Below are 21744 nucleotides of genomic sequence, written 5' to 3'. Positions count from 1 at the left end.
TCTGCCAGAATTTCAGGGACTCTCCCTTTAAAACGATCCTTACTGGAACTGAGGCTTTATCAAGAAAAATATATTCCTGTTTTTACATTTCCAACACATTTTTTGAGGGATGGGGGTTAAGTTTTGTGTTGACCACGATGTGCAGGCACAGGGAGAACATGCACTTCATTTAAAATTATGATTTAACAGGGTGATATGAGAAGCTTTTCCCAGCTTTTATGATTCTATCAATGGCAGCTTTTCAATCCTTGGAACAAAATGCACAATTACACAAAAAAAACCCAAAAAAAACCACAAAAAAACCCACAAATTTGCCACCAAACACAAAGGAACCATTCAGTAGCTCTTGTATTTATATTTAATTGTCTTCAAAAGGGTGTGTTACAACTGGGGGGGGATGAAAAGTAATGCATTAATAAACTATGCAGGGAGTTGTGCAAACTTAATTTCTGTCCTACAGCAAGAAGAAACAAAATCATCTTATTGCATGAGCAGTTCCAGGGGCTTTGTGGTCCCTTCAGCACTCAGATTAATCAGTCACAAATGCACATTCCAAAGGAGGGCACAAATCATGTGAAAATCTCTTTACAGAGTTAATGAATGACTCACCTCCCTTCTCTCCTGAACAAGTCAGCCCAAAGAAAAATGCTCCAGAAAGGAGATGAAGGATTCAGCTCTCAAGGAGACAAAGTCAGGGATAAAAGTTCCTCTCAGCCCCAAAAGGAACTGTTTTAAAAAGGGTTTGTGAGGCTGCATGGGGCTCTCCAACAAACAGCACTGCTTCAAAACCAAGTTCCACATGTAGGACAAATAAGCAATAAATTTAAAATAGAGCAAGAGTTACTGAGGGAGGGTGTTCCCACTGATGCTGGGGTTTAGCAGAGAAATATCTACATTTCTTTACAGCCCTAAGCCCTGAACTTCGAAACCATTTGCTTGGTCACTAGGTATTTATAATTAATTTGTCTTTTTTTTTCCCCAGCTCCCCTTTCCAGAGTAGCTTAGAGACAGCAAGTTCAAGCTTAGGGGCAAAGGGAAATAATCAGATTTACTTTTCTCCCTTAAAAACCCTGATTTTTAAGTGTAGCTCAAGCTTAGCACTGGGTGGAAGCCCAAGACAAGACACCAGAGAAGCGCTGTGTGTGTTCAGAGTGCAGAGGAATGATAGTGCTGGAGATTTATTGCCTGTAATTAGCCACAGAACAGGCTAATTAATCTCCATGAGGACAGCAACGCTGCCATTTGGTGAAAGGGGGTTGCAGGAATGCCAGAGCAATGATCCAGGCAGGACCACAGAAACAAAAAGAAATGTTTTAGATGGTCCTGTCTGGCTTTTCTGGACTCTCAGCTCCTCCTGGAGCTCTGCTGAGAGGCCTGGAGGGTCCTGCTGGGGAAGCACATTCCCAGGATTTTGGGATCCTGCTCTCTCACCCTCCAGGTTCCCCATCTGTTGGCAGCAGGAATGGATTTGGCCACGTGGAATCTTTCTCTGAGATGAGCAGCCAAGTCCTGAATGTGCCCATAAGCTGCAAAAAATAAATCTGGACTGACCTTGAATAAATAGAGAGCAGGCAGCAAGCAAGCAATAGTGAGGATCCACCACTTGGCCTTCTGTTTGTTACTTGTGTTTATATGAAATCTGGGACAGATTTGGCATTTTTAGTCACTTTAGTTGCTCCATCCAGCCAGGCCAAGCCTTTAAACCCTGGGAGACTTGGCTGGGGACAGGCTGGACAGGCAGGACACCTCAAGGGACAGCACAGGCTGGGAGGTGAGGTTGTTCCTCCCCTGATTCCTCCTTTTTGTCCAAATCCTTGTCCACTCAGGACCTTGCTCAGCTCACAGCAGTCTGTCCCGCTCTCTGTGCCTGTATCCTTGGGCCTCTGTAGCTGCAAGGACACAAGGAATAGAAATGTCAGCTTTAGCCACCCATTCTCCAATCTGAGCCACACATCCCACCCCTGGGGCCAGTTTTATGTTTCTGTAAGGTACAAAAATTATATTAAAAAAAAAAAAGCCTCATAAAATCAGGCCTTCTCTGGCTGGATTGTCATTTTTTCTAAGCCAAGCTAGCATTTTGCAAGTTCCCATATGAAAGCAATCCTGGTGTGAGCAGTTAATTAATAAAACAATCTGTTCCTGGGTCAAAAACAACTTAGCACCTGTATAAACTGGTTTTACACTGTTAGATAGAACAATGAAAACTATTTTTTCATCAACAACCTTCCCAGCATGTAGACACTGAGAGTTTGAATGACCAATCCATACAGCATGACAACTTTTACTAATCAATAATGTAATTGGCAATAAAATTACTAACCAACTGGAGTCCCACAGGAGGTCTGGAAAACTGAATAATAAGAATAATAAAAAAAAGCTTTTTCCACCATGAAGAAAATGAAGTCTCGTGCTTTACTCCCATATTTTTGCTCTCACTGCAGCCCCTAGATGGGAAAAAGGAGCTTTTCTTCAGTAGCTTCTGTTTAGTTTTACACCATCCTATCAGGGATCTTTCAATGCCCATGACAGAAAGTGGATTCTGGGCAGCAGAAGGAAGAAGTGTTGTGTCTTTAGAAATGGCTTTAATTGCTACCTGTGCCCTGCCACGTTGGAAAATGAAGGGCAACCAAGGCTTCAAAAGACTTTTAAAGATACAACTCTACATCTTATATAACTTTAAATATAGTTTAAATATATAACTATATATATATAGTTTAAATATATAACTCTAATACTTTTAAAGATATAACTCTATATCTTATATAACTTTAAAAGTATAAATATATAACTCTCTATCTTTATATATAACTATATATTTTAAAGAGCACTTTTAGCAGCGTTCCCACCCTTATTATCCCAAAGCAGCTCCAGGACTGTCTCCACTGCACTCTTCTTCCTCCTGCCTGCAATAAACTCCACTAGGAGGAGTCTTACTCCTAAAAACGGGGGGAAAGAGCCCAATTTTGGTCAGTCCCTGTGGTGAAACAAGGGTGGTGATGAGCACAGATTATCCCAGCCCTGAGGGCTCCTCTGTGATTTTGGAATGCATGAAACAGAAACTCCTCAGAGAGAGAAAGGAATGCAGGATTTGAATTGGAACCTTTAGAAAAACTGAAATATATTAAGCCAAACAGTAGGAGTGTAAGTTTTAAGTAAGTAGAAATATATCTTAAGTGCCTTAAGAGACTGTGTTAGCTAGTAAAAGCCCTAAAGCTTAGCTTAAAGTTCAGTAGTGTTAGTTTTCACAAAATTAACCTAGCTCCAGACTTTATGAAAACATAGCAGAACATTGCTTAGATTTCTGGATAGAACAGATAGAACTGTATTCACAGATTTTGTGTAAGAACTGACACTACTTTCCCACAATGGAATTAAGCTCAGAGAGGTGTAGGAAAAATGCTTTATAATAATGGTTTTAGCTGATTGGATGATTTATGAATAAAATCCCCCTGTATTGGGGTGCAAAAGAAGTGATAGTAGTTTCTGCTAGCTTCTACTGCTTCTGCTTGGAACATTGGGACTCTGTGCTGATGCCTCAGGTTTTGGCTTTTCTATTTTTCACATTCTGAGCTGCTTTAGTGTGAGGCTCTGAGCTCCCCATGAGGGGATGCTGAGCTCTGCACAGAGCAGAGACAAAACAATTCCTGCTCCAGCTGAGCACCAAGGACAAATGATCCAAATCTCAGCCCAGGAGCACAAACACCGTGGGCTGGAGAGAGAAAAACAAGCAGGATGGGACTGCCTGGGCTAAAGCTGGAACGGGACAATGAACTCCAAGGTGCCAATGGAGCAGAACTGATCATTTTGTGACTGATCATCCATTTTTTGGGACCATTTTGGTTCATCTTGGGTGCAGCCCTGGCTGGGCTCTTGTGCTGCCCGAGGTGGATGCCCTGAGCTCACCTGGCTGCCTGTGCACGCTGCGGCAGAGCCTCCTGCCAGGCTGGTTTGTGTACACAGGCTGCACACACACCCTGCCCCTGCTGCCCGAGGGCAGGTCGTTCAGCAGAACGCTGTGCACCTGTAAAACAAGGGACAAGATCAAGGATTTTGGGAAAGTTTAATGAAGGGTAAAATAATTCCAGCACTGGGGTGCTCCTGGCCAACAGGCACAGCACAGCCCAGTGTGTACAGACAGTGTTATCACTCCCCTGGGAAAATGACAAATGTTTAATAAAGGACAATGGGAGACAAGGACCATAGAAACTATATATATATAACTCTACATCTACATAACTTTAACACTCCAAATATAAATTCCATTTTAACATTTACAAAAAGCAATATTATAATACATATCTATAACACATGCTTATATCAGCTATTGCACTGAGCTTAATTAACAACAGAAATAAAACTCTATAACAAAGTTACTTCAACACTAACACTTTAAATGGATATAAAATCCATTTTGATCTTTGCGAAAAGCCACAATTTTAATATATATAATATATATAATATAATATATATAATATTAATAATATATATAATGATATATATTATATTAATAATATAATATAATTATATTATATTAAAAATAATATATATTATATTAATTATATATATAATAATAATATATATAATATAGATAATATATATAATATATAATATATATTATATTATATATTATATCTATAGTATTATATATAGTATAATATATAATATAATATATAAGCCACAATTATAATATATATTATATATATTATAATATATATCATATCAATAATATATATAATTATATATATTATATTAATAATATATATAATAATATATATTATATATACTCTATAATATATATTATAGAATATATAATATATATTATATAATATATAATATATTATATATTATATATAATATATAATATATTATATATTATATATTATATATTATATATTATATATTATATATTATATATTATATATTATATATTATATATTATATATTATATATTATATAAATTATAATAAATATAAAAAAATATTATATTCTAAGCGCACCCGGCGCTTTCCCCACGCACCTGCGCGGCCACGCTGAGCGCGGAGGAGCGGCCGCTGTGCCGCCGGCAGCGCACCCGGTACCCCCGCACGGCGCCCTGGGCGGGGTCCCAGGAGGCTCTCAGGCTGTTGGCACCCACCTCCTCAAAGCGGAGGTGCCTCACCCCGGAGCCCTCTGCAGGGAGAAAATCCATTTTAGTGCCGAAATTGTTCCAGAGTGGTCCCTGCTCCCCCGGGGGATGCTGGAAAGCCTTGGGGGGAGAGGTGGAATCACTCTGCATCTCCCTGCTGAAGGGGCTGGGTGGCACAGCCTCGGGCTGCACCGAGGGAAACGGAGGTTGGATGTGGGCAAATAGTTTTTTATAGGAAGGGTGATAAAGTTTTTTACGAAAGGGTGATAAAGTTTTTTATTGAAAGGGTGATAAAGTTCTCCCTGCCCAGGAGATGTCTGGATGTGGCACTGGGTGCCAGGGTTGAGTTGAGCTGTTGGGGCTCGATGGGCTTGAAGGTCTCTTCCAACCTGGGGATTCTGTGAATTCTGAACTCACACTAATCAGTTCTTAACTTTGCCCTGCTACCAGCATAAAAGTCTTTATTTCACTGGCAGTCACCTCCCGCACCCTCAGCTCTGTCATCCCCTGAGCTCCTCCTCGCTCCTGAGTCCTGATAAGAGCCAGACTTTGCCTCCTGCAATATCCTCACAGGTACTTCTTCACAGAGCACAAGTTTCTGCTCATTAACCTCTTAACTTCATCAAATCACCCCAAGGAATGGGCCCAGAGGAGTCAGGAGGGAGGGAGAGGCACCTTCCTTTCTTCTTTTGGGACCTGCAGGGGTGCCAGCAGCTCGGCCATGCCCCATTAACAGCTGCCACTCTGTGTGTGACTCTCCCAGCCCTGACACATCTGCTACACACCCAGAGCTGCTCATGCAGCTTCCCCACCCCAGGCACTGGATTCTGAGTCCTGTGGCATCACCCCGAGGCAGGTGACCCTCTGGGGACACTCCCTGTGCTGCCACTCGCCCCAGCTCACCTTCCTGGGTGCAGGCCTTGGCTGACAGGGATTTCTCCTTGCCAGATCTATAGATTGCAGTCACTGTCACCAGGTAGGTGGTGTTGGGTGCCAGGTGCTCCACCACGGTGCTGTTGTGCCTCCCATCCACCTGCAGCACCTTGACTGAGTTCCCTGGGAGTGGCCCGTACAGCACCTGGTAGCTGGCCACGCTGTCCAGCACGGGAGCCCAGCTGACATGGAAGCTGTGAGGCCCAGAGTCCGAGATGAGAACCTGAACTGGGCTGATTTCCTCTGGAAACAATGGAGAGAGAGGTGAAAATGAGGATTTAATGAGCATTATTGACCTGCATCATAGTGGGCTTCAAGGGTGTGGAATTAAAATCAATACAGTGGAATTAAAATCAACCCACTGGACTTAAAATCAGCCCAGCAAAGAATTAAAATCAACCCAGTGGAATTAAAATCAGCCCAGCAAAGAATTAAAATCAACCCACTGGAATTAAAATTAACCCATCAAGCAGATGTTGATACTCATCGCACTGCTCAGCCCAAAGAAAAGGGTTTCTGTTGCTCTGATTTTTCAAAAGGGTTAAGTTTTTTTTTAATAGTTCTTTTGAAAGTTTTAAAGGTCTCATAAAACTTCTTTAGCCTTCTGATAATGTTTACATATTTGAGAGTCAGAGTTCCCACACAATTTCATGTATAAATAGAATAGTTTACACATTTCTCTGTGGGTGGAGAGAAATGATTGATTGATCTTTGGAGCAGTGTGGTTGGAGAGGTGCTAATTCCATCCTCCAACCCACGGTCACCTTTGGAATTCTATAAATACCAAATGTTTGAATAAAACTGTGTCTTTTCCTCTTTTGAACTTACCAAGCTTCTGTGTACTCATTTCATGTCCTACAGCAACAGGTTTCTCTACCTTTCAGCCAGAACAATTCTTCCATGCAGCAAATGAACTGTGTACAAGTCGACCTTGACTTTGCCAGCCCAGCCCAGGTTTTCAGTCTGCCCCCCAGCATAAATCTGAGTTATTTTCTGCACAGGGAGGCTGATCCTGCTCAGAGTTCTTCCCCCTCTCACACAGATTTCCCTTAGGCCATTCCAGCATGCTCCATCCCCACCTGCAGCTCAGTTGGAGGCAGGGATCCCCTCCTGGTCCCCAGGCCCGTGTTACCTGGCAGCGTGGTGACGCTGGTGGTCTGCGTGGGGAAGTAGTGCACGTTGGATTCGGGGGTCAGAGCCACCTCGTAGGTGGTTTCTGGGGTGAGGTCGCTGAGCAGGAGGCTGCTGAGGGCCCCGGACAGCTGCTGGGTGCTCCTCCTGGCCGGATCAGCGCTGGGGCCGTACTCCAGGCTGTAGTAGCCGCTGTCCTGTGACAGCAGCCTGGGCCACACCAGGCGGAAGCTGCTGGAGGTGACATCCGTGGCGTGGAGCCGCTTGGCTCGGATGACACCTGCGAGGGGGACAAGGGGACAGAAATCACTGCTGGCATCTGCTGCTACAGGACATGTGCAAGCACGACACGAGCTGTTGTTATTGTGAGGTGAAAGAGAGAGTTCATTTTTTGATTTTAGCATTTATACTTTTTGAAAGGTGACAGTGGATTGGAGAGCGAATATGCCACCTCTCTAAAGACATTGCACAAACTATTAGTACATTAAGTTTTTCTACCTTTATGAAGGAATGCAAAACAATATGTTGTTTACAGAAAGTTGTGTGAGAAAGTTTTCTAACCGAATGTAAACTCAGAAGGCTTTAGAAAATCTCAGGAATCAGAGTGACAGACATCCACCTCCAGAGCACGCAGCGGCTGCAGCCCCAGCCCCTCTGCAGCAGAAATGCAGCTGGCAGCACCCCTGACCTCACCGAGCTCTGGTGAGTTTTCTCCATGAGTGAGGGTCAAAGTCAGAGCTGCCCTGGGGGTCAGGACACCCCAGAGCAGACAGGGGGATGTTCCCAGTGCCCTGGCTTTGAGCAGGGGAGTGCCCAGCTCTGCTGAGGCAGCTGGACCCAGCCCAGCTGAGGTCACTCCCTGCAGGGCTCACAGAGCTCCCTTGTTCGGTGACATTCAGCACTCAGAGCCCTTTGTGCCACCTCACCTCTCCCTGCCCCTGCTTCTCCTCGAGGCTCACTCCTGCTACCTTTGAGCTCTGTCACTATTGGGCACGAAATCAGTACACAGAAGTTTAGTGAGATTAAGAGAAAAAAAGTTAATTTTATTTCTGACCTCGTAATATATAGAATTCTAAAAGTGGCAGTGGATTGGAGGATGAAATTGCCACCTCTCAAACCACACTGGTTAAACCAACAGTCTATTAATTGTTTCTTTTCACAAAGAATGCAAAACAATAGTTTTTTACATGAACAGTGTGTGAGAGCTCTAGTAGAAAGAAGTAAACATTATCAGAAGGCTAAAAAAGTTTTATAAGAACTTTAAAACTTTCTAAAGAACTATAAAAGAAAACTTAACACTTTAAAAAATCAGGGCAACAGAGCTCCAGGCACAAATGCCAGGCACAAATCCCTCTGGTGCTGCTGGGCAGCTCCCCCAGCTCCTTCTGCTCCTTGACCCTTCTGACAGGCGTGACCTTCTGAGCCCATTTTGGGCAGAATTCCACTGTTCTCTGGGCTTCCAGAGGGGCACAAACACACAGGGCTTTGTTTCTAGCTCCAGGGAAGTGGCATGGGCACACTGGAGATCTCTTCTATTTTTAAAGGATTTTTAAGAGCACCCTGAGCCTTGAAGTGCCTCTAAATCATTATAAAGAACCTTCCAGCTCATACTCAAGCACTCACAGAGCACTCTGGTAGTTCTCACCATTGCACAGAGGTGAAGGGAGGCACAAAATTCATCCCAAATCTGCAAGCTGGGGTTGCTTTGCACTTGTCCTTTAGCCAGGAGAGGAGCAGCTCTCTGCCTCCGAGCTGCTCTGAGCCCTGCCAACTTCTCTGTACCAAATAAAACAGCCTCAGTTTTTCCTCTGAGCTGTTCCCTGGCTGTCCCAGGCAGGCAGGAACATTTCCCTGCTCCCATCCCATCCCATCCCAGGCATCCCACTCCACCCACTCAGGAGTCCTGGGGCACTGCGCCCTTCTGGGAGCCCCACAAACACCAGGGGCCAAGCCACGAAGGAACAGGGAGCACAGGAAAGGCCTCAGCGCTGCCAAAAATCCTGCCAAAAGCTCAGGGAATGGAAATACGTGAGCTTGGAGGCAGGGACACTGTGAATAAAGGGGGCAGATCAAAGGACAGGGGGCAGGAAACCCACAGCCAACAGCTCTGCCCCTTGTTGCCAGGGCCCAGGAGGCTTCAGCACACAAAGAGGGCAATAAACCACAGAAAATAAATGAATAAATGCCCACAATTGTGAGAAATGGATTTGTAGGGAATTCTCCAAGCCTGACAGAAGGCTCACACATCTGTGTGCAAACCTTGAGATAAGAAATGCTGATTTAGAAATGCCATGGAATAGGACAGACGTTGTTGAGAGTGAAATGGAAGTTTGAAAGGATGGCCTTGCAAAAAAAGATTAGATACTTTGGAGAAAAGGAATTATGAAAGATGCATTGGAGTCAGACCCACGAGGGGTAATTTTAGATGATTTGCTTTAAAACATTTACAACATAGTGCAGCTAAAACTAATAAGCCAATAAACACTTAAAATGTATTATAATGAAGAAATAGCTAACTTCTGATTGGAGCAGCATGAATTATAACATCTGTATTGTGTCATATATGTGGTATATATATGTTATATGTGAATTATAACATCTGTATTTCACCCTTCACATGAGACTGAAAATAGAATAAAAGTTTTTCAAACACCTCTCAGTTGTCCCATCTCTGGGTCAGAAAAGGGCTTAATCTGACACACAATGTGTTTTCTAGGTCCTCTGTTCCCAGAGGGAAGCAGCAATAATTAATAATAATTAATAGTAATTAATTATAATGTCCTGTACTGGACCCAGCCAGTGCCTGCCTGGTGACACTCAGCTGGTGACACTTTCCCTCCACCTCCTGCCTTCTGGTGACTGCAGGCACTGCTCTGCAGCCACAGAGATCAGGGTCAGACTTGCAGGAATGCTGCTGGTTTCGTGATGTGGGTAAGAAATGCAGCCAGACAGGAGAACCTGTCCTAACCCGGGTCTGAGAAGCTGCAGCTGGGATTTGGGACAAACCACTTCCCCTTCCCGGGTTCTGATTCCGGGAGGGGGGACAGCACTTCTGCAGCTGCAGGACCTGAGATGTGCTCACCTGCTTGGGTCAGTGCCAGGTGGGACCATCAGAGCCCTCCCTGCAGCAGGACTGCCCCAGAGCTGCTTTGGGGTCAGAAATGCACTGCCCTGAGCGTGTGTGGGATGTGGTGGTGCTCAGGAGCAAAGCCTGGCTCTGGAAGGAGTCAGAAGCCAAAGCTTCACTGAGCACAGAGCAAGTGGCTGCAGGCACAGGGCCTGATGTCACCTCGGAGGAATGCCTTGGTTTCACAACACTGAGGGTCCTTCCCCAGCAGGAGAGCACCAAACTGCCACATTTCGGGCACATCTGAGATCCACCAGAGGGAAACTGAGCTCCTGCACAGCCTGAGAACCTTCCCTTCCCTCTGGGAAGGGCGGAGGTGCTGCCAGGAGCCAGCTGTGCCCCAGCCAGGCTGGCAGGGAGCTGCATTCCGCAGAATTCCTGCATGGGCAAACAGGGCAAACAGGGAAAACAGGCACTGGAGACCCCCAGGCATGCACAGCCCCTGTCCTGCAGCCCTCCCAGGGCAGCAGCAGCAGCTCTGGGGCCCTTTCAGCTCCACCACATCTCAGGAGTGTCTCCCTGTGGAGGCTGAGGCTCCTCAGCCCACCTGAGGCAGCAGCAGCTTGGCAGGAAGCCTTGGTTTGGGATATGTGTGGAGCAGGTAGGGAACACCCCATTCCTGGAGAGGAGATGGAAGGAGGAGAGCAGCTCTTGACAAAGCTTGTTTGTGCCTCTCCAAAAGCCTCCACTCTTTCTTTGGTGTTTTTTGTTTTTTTTTTTTTTTCTTTTTTTTAACAGGAGATGAAGATAAGTGATAATTAAACCAGTCTGGTTTAAACCAGAGTTGGAAAGGCCTGATTAATTCCTGCCTGCCATGATGCTGTCTGTCCCTGCCATCCCAGGAGGGAGCTGTGGACTTAAGAGGTTTTTTAAGGTGAAATCAGGTGATGTGACCAAAATCTGGCATTTTGCAGCCCCTGGATTTGTGTGGGAATCTCACCTTGCATCAAAATCCCAGCCCAGGAGGTTTTAGGCTTGCTGGATTCACAGAGTGCTGCCCTCAAGCACAGCAGTTGTGACCTCTGCAGATTTAGTGAATTCCTGTGCTGCAGAGTTCTAATTTTTGGGATGCTATCTTATCAGGATGCACTCAAACAAAATACCTGGAGGTCTGTGGGGTGGCTGGGGCAGGAGGAGGAGACCCAATTCTCACATGGGAAAGATTTGGGTGTTTGAGGGAGAGCACAGTCCTTTTTTTGTTTTGTTAGTTTTAATGATTGTGATTGGGAACAGGAAGGAATTGCCACACACAGAGGATTCTGTGGAAAGGGTTACTGGGGCACCAAAGCCAGCCCCAACCCACCTCACACAGCAGAAGTCAAATAAGGAATAAAATCAGGATTTCCAATGGAGAGAGGACCTCCAGAAAAATCTGTGAGCAGTCTGCAAAGTCACAGAAACTCCCTGAGCATTCCAAAGAAATCCACAGGCATCTGGGAGGCTGAGACAAAGCCCAGGGGCAGATGGCAGTGCCCTTGCCTTCCAAAGCCTGTCCTGAGTTAAGATCCTGGGATTTGAGCTCCTCAGAGCCTTTCCAGAACGATCTAAAAACCCGGAGTGGTAACAATGCCAAGCTGCTGCCTTTAAGGGATGGGAATGTGATGCCCCACTCTCGTGGTGCCCCAGAGCTGCAGGGTACAGGGCTGTGCCTCCCCAAAACTCTGTTCTTGTGGGGTTTCACACAAAAGGACACAGCTGTGACTCCCCAAACCTTTGATCTTTTGGGGTTTCACACAAAAGGACACAACTGTGACTCCCCTTTGTTCTTTTGGGGTTCCTGGTGCTCCCCATGCAGTGGGATTTCCAGTGGCATTTCCTCCCAGCCACCACTGCAGCCCCACAAGGAGCACAGAGGTAACACTTGGCCTGCTGAGGCAGGGCTGGGCTGTTCTTCCAAAGGTTGTGCTGGCCAAGTCAGGCCGTGGATCTGGCAGATGTGGAACACGTTAGAACAGGGGATTTATGGAAGAAAAACATTCCTTTCCTATAGTCTCAATGCTGACAGCAGGCACCATCCTTAACTGCAGTTTGTAAGAGAACAACTGCAGGAGTTGGAGGTCTCAGCCCTCAATGGTGTATTTAAGGAATCAGATGTATCCTAAATAAGAGTTGGAGGGAGCTGACAGGACCAAATCCTTGCCAGGGACACACATCCCATTTTGGATGTGTTCAACACGTTCGTGTTCCTCCATCAGCTGGCACAGAGACAGACAATGTTTGAGAGGAAAAAAAAATAATAACCCTGAGTGTGAAAATCAACTCAAATGCTCAGGCACTTTGTGTCCATAATTTTGCTGAGGTGAAATCATTCCTGTTTGGGAAAGCTTTGGTTAACAGCCTGTGCAGGTGGGGGCATTTTTGTGCTCTGCCTGACCTGCATGACTCATTTCAAAGGCTTGTGGGGTTTTAAGGAATTCAGATATTTTGCTGCCCGAGTTCCTCATTCCCAGCTGAACTCCTCACAAACACAAGTTCATCTCACCTAAGGGAATCTGTCCCACTCACTCAAGTATTCCAAGGGTAAATATTTGTCCCAGCCCTCCCAGAAGACTTGGTTTATACTTGGACCTGCAGCATGGTGGGCAAACCCCATTTTCCAGGGCAGCTCATCCCAGGGGTTGGGATGAGCGTGAGATTTGGGGGATTCTCCCACTGCCCACCCCACAAAGCCAAACACAAACGCACCTGTGGAACCCTCTGAATCCTTCCCCCTCAGGGAAATCCCCAGGGCATTGCCTTGGAAGAATTTATCACAGAGTTTTCCCCACTTAGGCTGAAAGAAAAGACTTCCCCATGGAGTCTTGCACAACACCAGGAACCACTCCTGTTCCCTTCCCCATATGTCCCAAATTCTCATGGTTTGTCCTTTCCCTGTCCCCTCATTGATAGTGTGGCCAGCCCCCTCTCCCCTGTAGGGCAATGCTCTTTGCCCTGCCCTTTGTGCCACCCCACACTTAACCCACACAAGGTCTTTTGTCCCTGATTTCCCTTCAGCACTCTGGAATAAACCTTTGATGGAAATGATCATACAAAAGGCCCTTCTGCCTCCCTTGGCCGAGCTAGCCACGGTGAGTGTGGTGTGTGTGGACTCCACTGCTTTGCCTGAATTTTCCACAGGAAAATTTTCCACCCAAGCAGCTTTTCCATAGGAGTTGTGTGGATGTGACAGCCTGGTCAGAGAGAGAGAAAACCAGATAAGTTTTCTCACAGTGGACTTGTGAGATGTTTAAGGAGTTGTAGAAAAGCAATGATATCTTGTTATTATAAATAACTGACAAGTAGTGTTTTTCTTACTTCCTGTTTACTTGTCCTTCTCAAGGATTGTTTATAGTGGTTTTGCTAATTAGCCAATCAGGTGAAATATATCAGAACAGTCTATAAAAAAAAGAGTTTTTAATATTAAAGTTGTTGTACAAACCAGCCTTCTAATGATTTCTTACTCAGTAGCGACAGAGATGCTTTTTGGGGAATGGGTAACAGCACCCACCGCCTAAACCCACACTGCTACACCCACCCTTAGCCCTGCTGCCACCTCCCAGTGCCAGCCTACCTAGGATGCCATCCCTGAGCTCCTTGGTGATGATGGGCAGGTCATCCACGTCCACAAAGTGCAGGTGTTTGTCCGAGGGCTGGCTGGCAGCGGCCGACAGCTCCAGGAAGTTGCCGCGGCCGGTGCTGACGATGAACACGGTCACCCCCATGTCCTTCAGCAGCTGCATGGGCTCGGAGATGTCATCCGTGGAGAAGCCATCTGTCACCCACACCAGCACCTTGGGCACGTCTGGCCGGGCCCCAGCCTCGCCACTGAAGAGCTTTTCCTTGGTGAAGGACAGCGCTTTGCCCGTGTTGGTGTCACCCATGAGCTGCCGCGTGTCCCTGATGGCTTTTCTCACCGTGCCACTGCTCAGGTGCTGATCAAACGGGAACTCCATGGTGGGAGTGGTGCTGATGTGGATGATGCTGGTCTGGACGTCCCTAGGGCCAAAGGTGAAAGGGTGCAAAAGGTCCCACATGAACTCCTTGACTTTGGAGAACTCATAGTGGGAGACGCTGGCAGAGCTGTCCAGCAGGAAGAGGAGGTCCCCCTCTGCGCTGGAGATGGGTGGCTGGGCACCTGGCAGGGCACAGAGAAGGGACAGCATCAGTGGAGTGGTGTGAACCCAAAACCTGCACGGGCACCTATTGGAAATGCAGGCAAACCCAGTGGGAAAAGTGCTGATGTCTGACTGAATGATTTCTTTATTATAACTATGCTATAATACATTAATATACTATTTAAAGGAGATACTAAAACTACAAACCTATTTTTTCTAACTGCCATATCTAACTCACAACTCGTGCCCCTCTCTGAGAGCCCAGCCCCAGGTAGGTTGGATTGGCCACCAGGCTCAAACAATCCTCAACAGAACCCAACCAAGCCATCACCCCAGAGAAACAATTCTGCAAACAAATTCCACATGGGAAACAAAGAGCAGAAATAGAAATTGTTTTCTCTTTCTTTCCTCTGTACTACTCTACGAAAAAATCCTGAGAGAAAGAACAATGTCCCTACAACAGGCACCTGCTGGGGAAGCTTGGTTGTCTTGTGCCAAACCCCAGGATTTGGGGAGAGGTGCTGGCTGAGATGGCAGAGGCACAAGGGATCTCCTGGAACAACAGGAGAGATCAGGGAGAGCACTGAGGAATGGAGAAAGTTCAAGTTACCTGGGAGTGACTGTTCATGAGGGAGGGGCATGGCTTCAGGCTGACAGGGAGGACGCTTAGATGGGATATTGGGAAGAAATTCCCAATGAGAAATTCCCCAAATGAGGTGGTGGGGCTCTGGCACAGGTGCCCAGAAAAGCTGTGGCTGCCCCTGGATCTCTGGAAGTGTCCAAGGCCAGGTTGGATGGGGCTTGGAGCAGTTTGGGACAGTGGAAGGCATCCCTGCCATGGCAGGGGGTGGAATGGGATGGGATTCAAGGTCCCTCCAACCCAAATCATTCCCTGATTCTGTGCCCAGACCTGTGTCCCAGCTGGATCCCAGCCAGCTCTGTGTGACCCAGCACACCTCACCCCAAGCCACAGACACTCCTCTGCAGCACCCTGGAGCTCAGAGCCGGGCAGAAAACCAAAGGGAAATCCAGGAATCACCACACCACCCAGCAGAGCTGAACTGTGACCCCACAGGTCCCTGCCACCACATCCCAGAGCTGCCAGTGGCATTCCAGCAGGGCTTGGGGTGGTGCTGCTGGTGCACAAAGGCAGAGCACAGCTCTGAGCTCTCTCCTCTTCTGGAAGGAGCACAAGCCGCTGGTTTGGCTGGCAGGACACGGGTGTGACAGATGAGTAATGCCATGCTTGACTCTCACCATTAAAAATATCATGAATATAGGTTAAGAGAGGTTTTATAGATTTATAGTTATGTTTTACTCCCCTTGAGTTGTTATCAGGGGTGGCCTGGGACATTTGGGAGGGTTGGCTTGTTACTATGGCAGCACCTGACTTCCAATCAAGATTTAAGGATTTAAACTCCACCACTGGACAGAGAAGGAGTCAATGGACAGAACTTTGGGAGAGCTAAAGGGTTAAAAGGCAAAACCTCCATTGTGTGAATGAGCACACGGTGGGAAAAATCCTCTGCTCCCAGTGCCTTAATATTTTCTCTGTTCAGTCTTCTATTTTTGATAATCTTTTAATAAACCTTTTAAATTCTTTGGAAGTGAGGATCATTTCTCACATGGGAGAGATCTTGGCAGCATGGGGTTGTTCTTCCCCTCTGCTCCTCACCGCTTTGAGAGGTGTCCCTCAATCCCCAAATGTTGCAGCCAGGAGCTGGAAAAGCATCTGGCCCTGGCAGGGCAGGGATCAGTGGCCAAAGGACATTCTTGCAGCAGTAAACAACGGGCTCATGTGCACAAGCACTGGGAAGGGAGCTGGGAATTCACCCGAGGGAGCAGAAATCCCACTGCTGCCAGAGCTACCTGCATGGGGAACACGCAGGTGAACACCAGTGTGAAACCCCAAAAGAACATTGGGGAGTCACAGCTGTGTCCTTTTGGGTGAAACCCCAAAAGATCAAAGGTTTGGGGAGTCACAGCTGTGTCCTTTTGGGTGAAACCCCAAAAGATCAAAGGTTTGGGGAGTCACAGCGTGTCCTTTTGGGTGAAACCCCAAAAGAACAGAGGTTTGGGGAGGTACAGCCCTGTACCCTGCAGCTCTGGGGCACCACGAGAGTGGGGCATTGCATTCACATCCCTTAAATGCTGGTTTTCCTCGTCACTCATTGCTGTTAATTAGGGACAGCCCCAGTCTGACACCACAGGGTTCTGCCTTGGTTAACCACAACGGGTTAACAAAACCAGCTAAAGGGCAGGGGTGTGTTCTGGAGCAAAAGAGACCCTCTGTGGGTGAAGAAGAAGAATTCTCCTTCATTCAAATACCAGCCCATCTGTAACACTCAGTCCTGCATGAGATGGAAACAAATCCCTCCTGTTCAGCAGAAAGAATCCACTTTAAAAATCGAGACAAAGGCTCTCCCCCCATCAGGAGCGTGGCAAGGCTCAGAAAGCCACCAGACACTGAAATCACCCTCCCCTGCAGGTCCAGGCTTTCAGTTCCCTCATCCTTCCTCCTGCTCCTTGTCCTGCATCCAGCACAAACACGCCATCCGTGCCAGAGGTGGGGCTGCAGAGGTTTGTTACCAGCAAATCCCTGCTTACGCAAGCAGCTGCTGTTTTCAGGCACTTCCCTCACTTCAGACAGCGTGGTGAGGTGCCAGATGAGGATTTCTCACTTTTCAGGGGGGGTTTGGAGGCAAAGGGGCACCTGTGAGCACTTCCCTGACTCCTGGACTGCCAGGGATAGCTGCAGATGTGATCACTGCGCTCTGCTGGAGCCTGGGGAGTGACAGGGACACACAGCAGGGTCCTGTGTCACCCCCTCCGTGATGCCAGCTCAATGCACTGCGCTCAGGAGTGTTTTAAAGGGCTTGATATGGGAGCAAAATGTCACTATGGGAACACAACGCTGCCTGCTGGCTTTTCCAGGAGGAAAACAGCTGGCCAGGCTTCCCTGTGATGCTGACAGGAGACATCCGCTCACGGAGCTCCCCACGCTCTCAGCTGGGAGCTGAACACGCTCCACACGCCTGATTTACACAGCCTTGGAGCTGGTGGGGCTCAGTTACAGCCAAGAAGGATCATGTCCTGTCTGGCTTAACCGTGTTTGACATCCCATCCTTGTTTTCTCTCACCGCTCAGAAAAAAGTCCAGCTATGAGAGGGAGCTGAGGAGCACGGGCTGAGCTTCCCTCTGGCCCCTCTGGATCACAGTGAGAGGCAGGAGGAGGAAGGCACCACCTCTCCCTGGCAGAGAATTCTCCCCCCAAGCCAGCCAGGAGGGGTTTTACACTTCAGAGACCCCATGGGAGATGGGGAGGTCTGATGAACTCATCCCAGCCTGATCCAGCAAGCACAAAGTACTTGTGTGGTTGAAAGCCTTTAGGGGTTCCAGCTCATCCATGAAACAGAGTTGAGGTGAGAAATGGCCCTTCAGGCAAATCCCAGCAGCAGGAGGGGAGCTGTGTTGCCATCTCTCGTGATTTTCCAAGAGTTTCACTCTCTCTGCTGTTTTAGCAACGTTTCTGGGACCATAGAATTGTGCCAGTGCTTCAGAGAGGAGTGAGGGCAGGGTGCCCCAGAAAGTGTGCTTGGATGGGCCATGTCTGCATTTTTCATTCACAACAGCAACATCCCCATCATTTTCTGCTGATGCCAGCCCAGGAAACAACAATTAAATTCCATTTATCCAAGCCCAAACCACCAAAAGGCCGTACTTTACATGGCTGCAGCTGAGATCCGAATCTGAACCCGAAGAGGGAAGGGGGAATTGGTCATGGCTTGCCTTGACTTTGTGCAGGAATCCAAAACCCATTGTCCAGAACAACCCAGTCATTCCTGAGGTGTGGAAGCCCCAGTGGCCACACAGCAGCTTCCTCACTTTGCCCACTGCGGCTGAGAATGCAGCCACAGTCACTGACATTCAGCCAAATCCCAAGGAAACGGGGTTCTGGACAGATATCCCAAAATGTTCCTGTCCCTGTGACTTGTGGCACAGCATCACAAACCCTCTGGACAAGGCACCAGCCCCTGCCAGGAGCTCTGCCAGGCTGGGATGGGCATCTCCAGCCCAGAGGGGTTATTCTCTCTTGGGGGAGAGGCCAAAAGCAGCTGATCCCAAACCCAGCTCATCCCTAACCCAGCTCATCCCTAACCCAGCTCATCCCTAAATGAGCTCATCCCAAACCCAGCTCATCCCAAGCCCACACACTGCCTCTGGAGCAGGGCACAACCCTTCTGGAATGCCAGGCTGGCTTTGTCACAGCCCCTGAAGGTCTGAGCATTGTTCAGAGCCCGGGCTGGGAAATGCCACACGCGCCCGGGGTGGCAGAGTGGTGGGACAATGGGAACTGCCGGGGTGGACTTGGAGTGCTGGGACAATGCCAGGAGCTGCAGCACTGGGACAATGCCAGGAGCTGCAGCGCTGCTCCTGCCCCAGTGACAGGGACACGGAGGGATGGATCCAGCTCCCCATGGGGGACAGACCCCAGCGGGACGCTGAGGGACAGAAGCCAGTGGGACACTGAGGGACAGAAGCCACCTAGGACACTGAGGGACAGACCCCAGTGGGACACTGAGGGACAAACCCCAGTGGGACACTGAGGGACAGAAGCCAGTGGGACACTGAGGGACAGAAGCCAGCACCCTGCAAGGGATCTGAGCTCTGGCCTGGGACACTGACGGACAGACTCCAGTGGGACACTGAGGGACAGATCACAGTGGGACACTGAGGGACAGACCCCAGTGGGACACTGAGGGACAGAAGCCAGTGGGACACTGAGGGACAGAAGCCAGCTGGGACACTGAGGGACAGACCCCGGTGGGACATTGAGGGACAGAAGCCAGCTCCCTGCAAGGGATCTGAGCCCCAGCGGGACACTGAGGGACAGAAGCCACCCTGGGACACTGAGGGACAGAAGCCAGCTCCCCGTGAGGAACAGACCCCAGCTCCTTGAGAGAACTCTGAGCCCCAGAGGGACACTGAGGGACAGAAGCCACCCTGGGACACTGAGGGACACACCCAAGGGGATATGGAAGGACAGACCCCGGGGGACACTGAGGGACAGACCCCAGGGGATATTGAAGGACAGACCCCGGGGGACACTGAGGGGCAGACCCAGCTGCCTGTGAGGGGCAGACCCCAGCGGGACACTGAGGGACAGAGCCCGTGAGGGCTGCGGGCCCCAGCCCGGCCTCTCGGTGCCCAGCAGCGCTGTCAGCCCCCAACACTCGGGGTGCTCGGTCTGAGGCTCCTGGCCAGGCCCACACGATGTTCTCCTGCTTTCCCACTGGGTCACAGCTCCCAGGGGCACTGACACCAAACCGGGCCCTCCTGTGGGCACAGACCCTACTGGGATCCCGGGCACAGACCCTGCTGGGATCCCGGGCACTGACACCAAACCCACTGTCCTGCGGGCACAGACCCTGCTCGGATCCCCGGCACAGACCCTGCTCGTTTCCCGGCACAGGGCAGCACAGACCCATCTGCAGCAGCTCCAAGCAGAACGGGGCTGAGCCCTGCCCAGGACTGACCCATTATCATTTTCCACCAGAGAAAAAGCGTTTCTCAGCGGGGCTGGAGCGATTGAGTTACAGAGATCAGCAGAGAACACCGTGTTAATCACAGCCTCGACTTCTCTCACTGCCCGTGCTCCAGCCCGCAGTGAGGAGCGAGGATTTTCCACAGGATATCTCTTAACTCTGCACATTTCTGGAACAATTTCCCCTTCCCCACTGGGAACGAACACGACAAAATTACTTTCCAAGCAATTTCTTCCCGCAATCGCGGACAGGTTGGTTTGTTTCTTGCACACGAGTACTTCTAAACACCTAAAGCAGCACCCTAGACTCAGCTTTTATTCTGAAAAGGTTTTATGAGGAGAGCAGGAGGCATGAAACGGGGTAAAGCACCAGAGGAACGCTTTGCCTTTCCAGGCACTCACCTGGCTCAGGTGTGTCCTGTCCCGCAGCGAACCGCAGCCACAGAAAAAGGGAAAGCAGCACCTTGGCCAACATAGCAGAGCCTGGTCCTGGCCAAACTACCTCAAATGCACCGCCTGGGCTCTGTGGGGGCACAGCAAAAGCCCCAGATCAGTCATAGTCCGGATCCAGCAGCTCCCAGCGCCATCCCACTGCCATGCCCGCAGCTCGCCGTGTGTTTTGCTGGGCTCTGCTGCGAGCTCTGGCTCCTGGAGGGAATTTTCCTTCCTCCCCCCCACTCCTTTTAAAGCCATAAATCCATCTTGACAGCAATAGCTGGAGGAGAGGCACACGCAGCGCTCCTGCTTGCTCTTCCTCCGCCGAGTTAAGCTCGCCCCAGGAGCGGGGATTTAGTCTGTGTTGCAGCTGGGCTTGGTTTGAAAAATATATCCCGATAGAGAAATCTTTGGCCTTGCAAGGCACTGGCAGCAGGCCAGTAACCAGAGGGAAAGGAAAAAAAAAGAAAAAAGGAAAGAAAGCTGTGAGAAATCCAAAGTTCTGCTGTCTGGAATGAGCTGGAAGAAGGAAAAACACGTTTATAAAGGAAAGAAAGAGTAGAAAAGGCTGGGGAGCTGCCCTGCCCTGGGAATATTGGCTAATCTTCTGGGAGGAGCATTGCACAGGCCCTAGTGCTGCTCAGCGGGGCCCTCCCAGGGCTGGGGACACTCGAGGCTGTGTCCCCTGGGTCCCCTGTGTCCCTGCTGGGGCCACCAAAACACGCAGAGTTTGCAGGAAGGAGCTGCTGCCCAGGTGGGAAAAGGCAGGGAGAAATTGGAGGTTTGGATGTTGAGAATTTTAGAATTTTTTTTTGTAAAAAAATCAAAATTAATAAATTTTGATTTTTAAGAAAGTTATATTCGATTTGAGGTTGTAGGAAAAAAGCTTTCAAAGTTAATTGATAGCACTAGAATGATGAGTGTGTGGTTGGTTAGAAGTGTATAATATCACAGAGTAGAAAGCTTAAAGTTTTACCTTAAAAAGCCTTATAACAAAAACAGTTAGCCATTTTATACCCTATTAATAAAATACCACAAAACTCACTACTATAATACTATGACATAAATAAGAAAAAATAAATGTCTAAAACTGAACACAAAATACCATCCCGAATATCTGCAATCCCAACCACAAAAAAAAAATTAAAATAATCAACAAAAACAAAACAACAAAAACCGACCAAACAAACAAAAAAGCGCCCAAAACAAACAATCAAAAAAACAAAAAAAAACCCAAAAAACAACAGGGAGCAATACTGAGAATGGCAGCTGGCACAGGAACAGCCCAGGGCTGATCTCTCTTGGTGTGGTGTTAAATACAGGCTCAGATCTGGGATCCTGAGGCAAAAAAAAT

At 48.2% G+C, this 21744-nt stretch overlaps 1 protein-coding gene across 3 annotated transcripts; it reads right to left on the bottom strand.

The window, feature by feature from the left end:
• Positions 1 to 330: 330 nt before the first annotated feature.
• Positions 331 to 20968, bottom strand: VWA1 (von Willebrand factor A domain containing 1). 3 transcript variants are annotated; one of them, XM_030289226.4, is made up of 7 exons: positions 20358 to 20963; positions 13867 to 14430; positions 7191 to 7469; positions 6029 to 6301; positions 5018 to 5169; positions 3904 to 4021; positions 331 to 1889 (listed from the first exon to the last, which is right to left on the bottom strand). In XM_030289226.4, the coding sequence occupies exons 1-7, from the start codon at positions 20428 to 20430 to the stop codon at positions 1840 to 1842; spliced, it is 1509 nt and encodes a 502-aa protein (XP_030145086.4). In that variant the 5' UTR covers positions 20431 to 20963; the 3' UTR covers positions 331 to 1839. The 3 variants fall into 3 exon arrangements, with proteins under 3 accessions (XP_030145086.4, XP_072773444.1, XP_030145087.4); XM_072917343.1 differs by having other exon boundaries at positions 13867 to 14291; positions 20358 to 20962; XM_030289227.4 differs by lacking the exon at positions 7191 to 7469 and having other exon boundaries at positions 20358 to 20968.
• Positions 20969 to 21744: the final 776 nt, after the last annotated feature.

This window comes from Taeniopygia guttata, chromosome 21, assembly GCF_048771995.1.
Source record: "Taeniopygia guttata chromosome 21, bTaeGut7.mat, whole genome shotgun sequence".
Lineage (NCBI taxonomy): Eukaryota > Metazoa > Chordata > Aves > Passeriformes > Estrildidae > Taeniopygia > Taeniopygia guttata.
This window is presented reverse-complemented; position numbering and strand designations above follow the sequence as displayed.